The 1,828-nt window shown below is 50.4% G+C and overlaps 1 protein-coding gene across 2 annotated transcripts in view; it reads left to right on the top strand.

Moving 5' to 3' along the window:
- The first annotated feature begins 642 nt into the window (after positions 1-642).
- LOC21386577 (scarecrow-like protein 8) overlaps positions 643-1,828 on the top strand; it is a 2,952-nt gene continuing 1,766 nt past the window's right edge. The window contains exon 1 of one of the 2 annotated variants that reach the window (XM_024165885.1): positions 643-1,803. In XM_024165885.1, coding sequence (XP_024021653.1) covers positions 765-1,803 — 1,039 coding nt within the window. In that variant the 5' untranslated portion in view covers positions 643-764. Of the gene's footprint in view, positions 1,815-1,828 lie in introns of both variants that reach the window. The other variant, XM_024165886.1, reaches the window with a different exon arrangement.

The following is a 1,828-nucleotide window of genomic DNA, read 5'->3' as shown; positions in this document are numbered from 1 at the left end:
ATTTTCAAAGTAACGGGACCGTCCTTTCACGTTTCGTGAAGGCTCATTCCTATTCGCTACACGTGGCCAAGGGGTCGTTTTCATCGTGTTCTGGATTGCATTCCCGGGCTTCCGCCGATCGCCTTTTAGAATAGTTCGTAACTGTCCAGTCAGATGATCACTGCCGAATAAAGATCAACCCCCTTCACTTTTTTTTTTTTTGCTGATCGATCAAACTCCCTTCACTTAAAACAGAATAAATGTCCCGCTAATAACAACGGCGCGTCTAAGTCACACTTCCAATCATTGGTACGTGTTTTTCACGCCTTATTGACAAGGAAGAAATTTTTTTTTTTCGGCTTGAATTGGAAAGAGCAGGCATTGCGTGTGCATGAAGGGTTCATCTGAGCGGACGCAATCACCGTCCATTACTCATAAATATCACGCTAACCTGAATTTAACGATATAAGATTGAACTGCAGATATACCACGTAGATTCAGCTGCAAAAAATTAAAAATAAAAATAAAAAGAGAAAAAACCATAAACCATAAACCAGAGAGCCTTAGCGCTAGTGGAAAAGTTGGAAACCTCTCTCTTCCTTGGTTATATAATTTATTATTTATTTTTCCCATTATTATCAATTTAAAGGCCATAAGAGAAAGAAACCGTCTCTCTCTCTCTCTCTCATGCGTTTCTTCAAAAGCCAGCTCTTTTAGCTTCTTCTTCTTCTCTCAAAAATCCCGGATAGAGAGAGAAAGAGCAAGAAGAGAGAAAAAAAGCCATAATGCAATCCGGATTCACCGGGGGCGGTGGCGGTCTTCCCGATTTATACGCCGCCACCGGCCGATCCATCGCCGCGGCCATGAACAACAACCCTTCTCAGCCTCCTTACGGTAGCCGACCCAACCTTCCGGGCCTCTTCCTCGACCCCACCACCTCGCGGATCGCTCGCCACAACCCCGCCACCACCATGATCGGGAAGCGAACCCTCGCCGAGTTCCAATCTCACCAGCAATATATGCCAGCCCAGGTGAACTACCTGCGCTCTGTCAAACCCAGGGCTTATCAGCACTCTTCGCCAATATCCCCTCTTTCTCCGATTGAATTTTCGCCTACGACGACCGCGGCCTCCGAGACTTCTTATTCTTCTTTGTTATCGTCTCAAAGGTTTGGTCTTCCTATCCTTCAGCAGCTCCGTCCTCAGCCTAGTACCCCGGCGATGCAAGGTGCTGCTTATGTGAACAGTGCCGTACAGAATCGGATTCCGGCGGTGGATTCCGACAAGAAGATGATAAACCACCGGCTTCAGGAGCTAGAGAAGCAGCTTCTCGATGATAACGATGAGGAGGAAGGCGACCCCGTCTCTGCGATTACCAACAACAGCAACAGCGAGTGGTCCGAGACGATACAGAATCTGATCAGCCCTAATCAGAGCCAGAAACCGGTTTCGCCGTCGCCGACCTCGTCATCCTCTTCCTCGTCGTCGTCGGTGGCTTCTCCCGCCACCACGACCTGCTCGAAGCAATCGCTGATGGAAGCCGCGACGGCGATTTCGGAAGGGAAAACGGACGTAGCGTCTGAGATCCTCACGCGCCAGGGACAGGTGTTGAACCCTAGGCCCAATTCGGAGCAGAGAGTGCTCGAGTTCGTCGCCTCGGCTCTGAAATCGCGGGTCAACCCGGTGGAGAACCCGCCGCCGGTGATTGAGCTTTTCTCGCTGGAGCACACCGCAGCGGTCCAGTCGCTCCACGATCTCTCGCCTTGCTTTAGCCTCGGCCTCATGGCGGCCAACCTCGCGATTATCGAGGCGACATTACCGGACAAGCCGGTCTCTTACGGCAACAAAGA

Source organism: Morus notabilis, unplaced genomic scaffold (genome assembly GCF_000414095.1).
Source record: "Morus notabilis unplaced genomic scaffold, ASM41409v2 Scaffold1492, whole genome shotgun sequence".
NCBI lineage: Eukaryota > Viridiplantae > Streptophyta > Magnoliopsida > Rosales > Moraceae > Morus > Morus notabilis.
The sequence above is the reverse complement of the archived record's forward strand: the minus strand, read 5'-3'. Positions and strand labels throughout refer to the sequence as shown.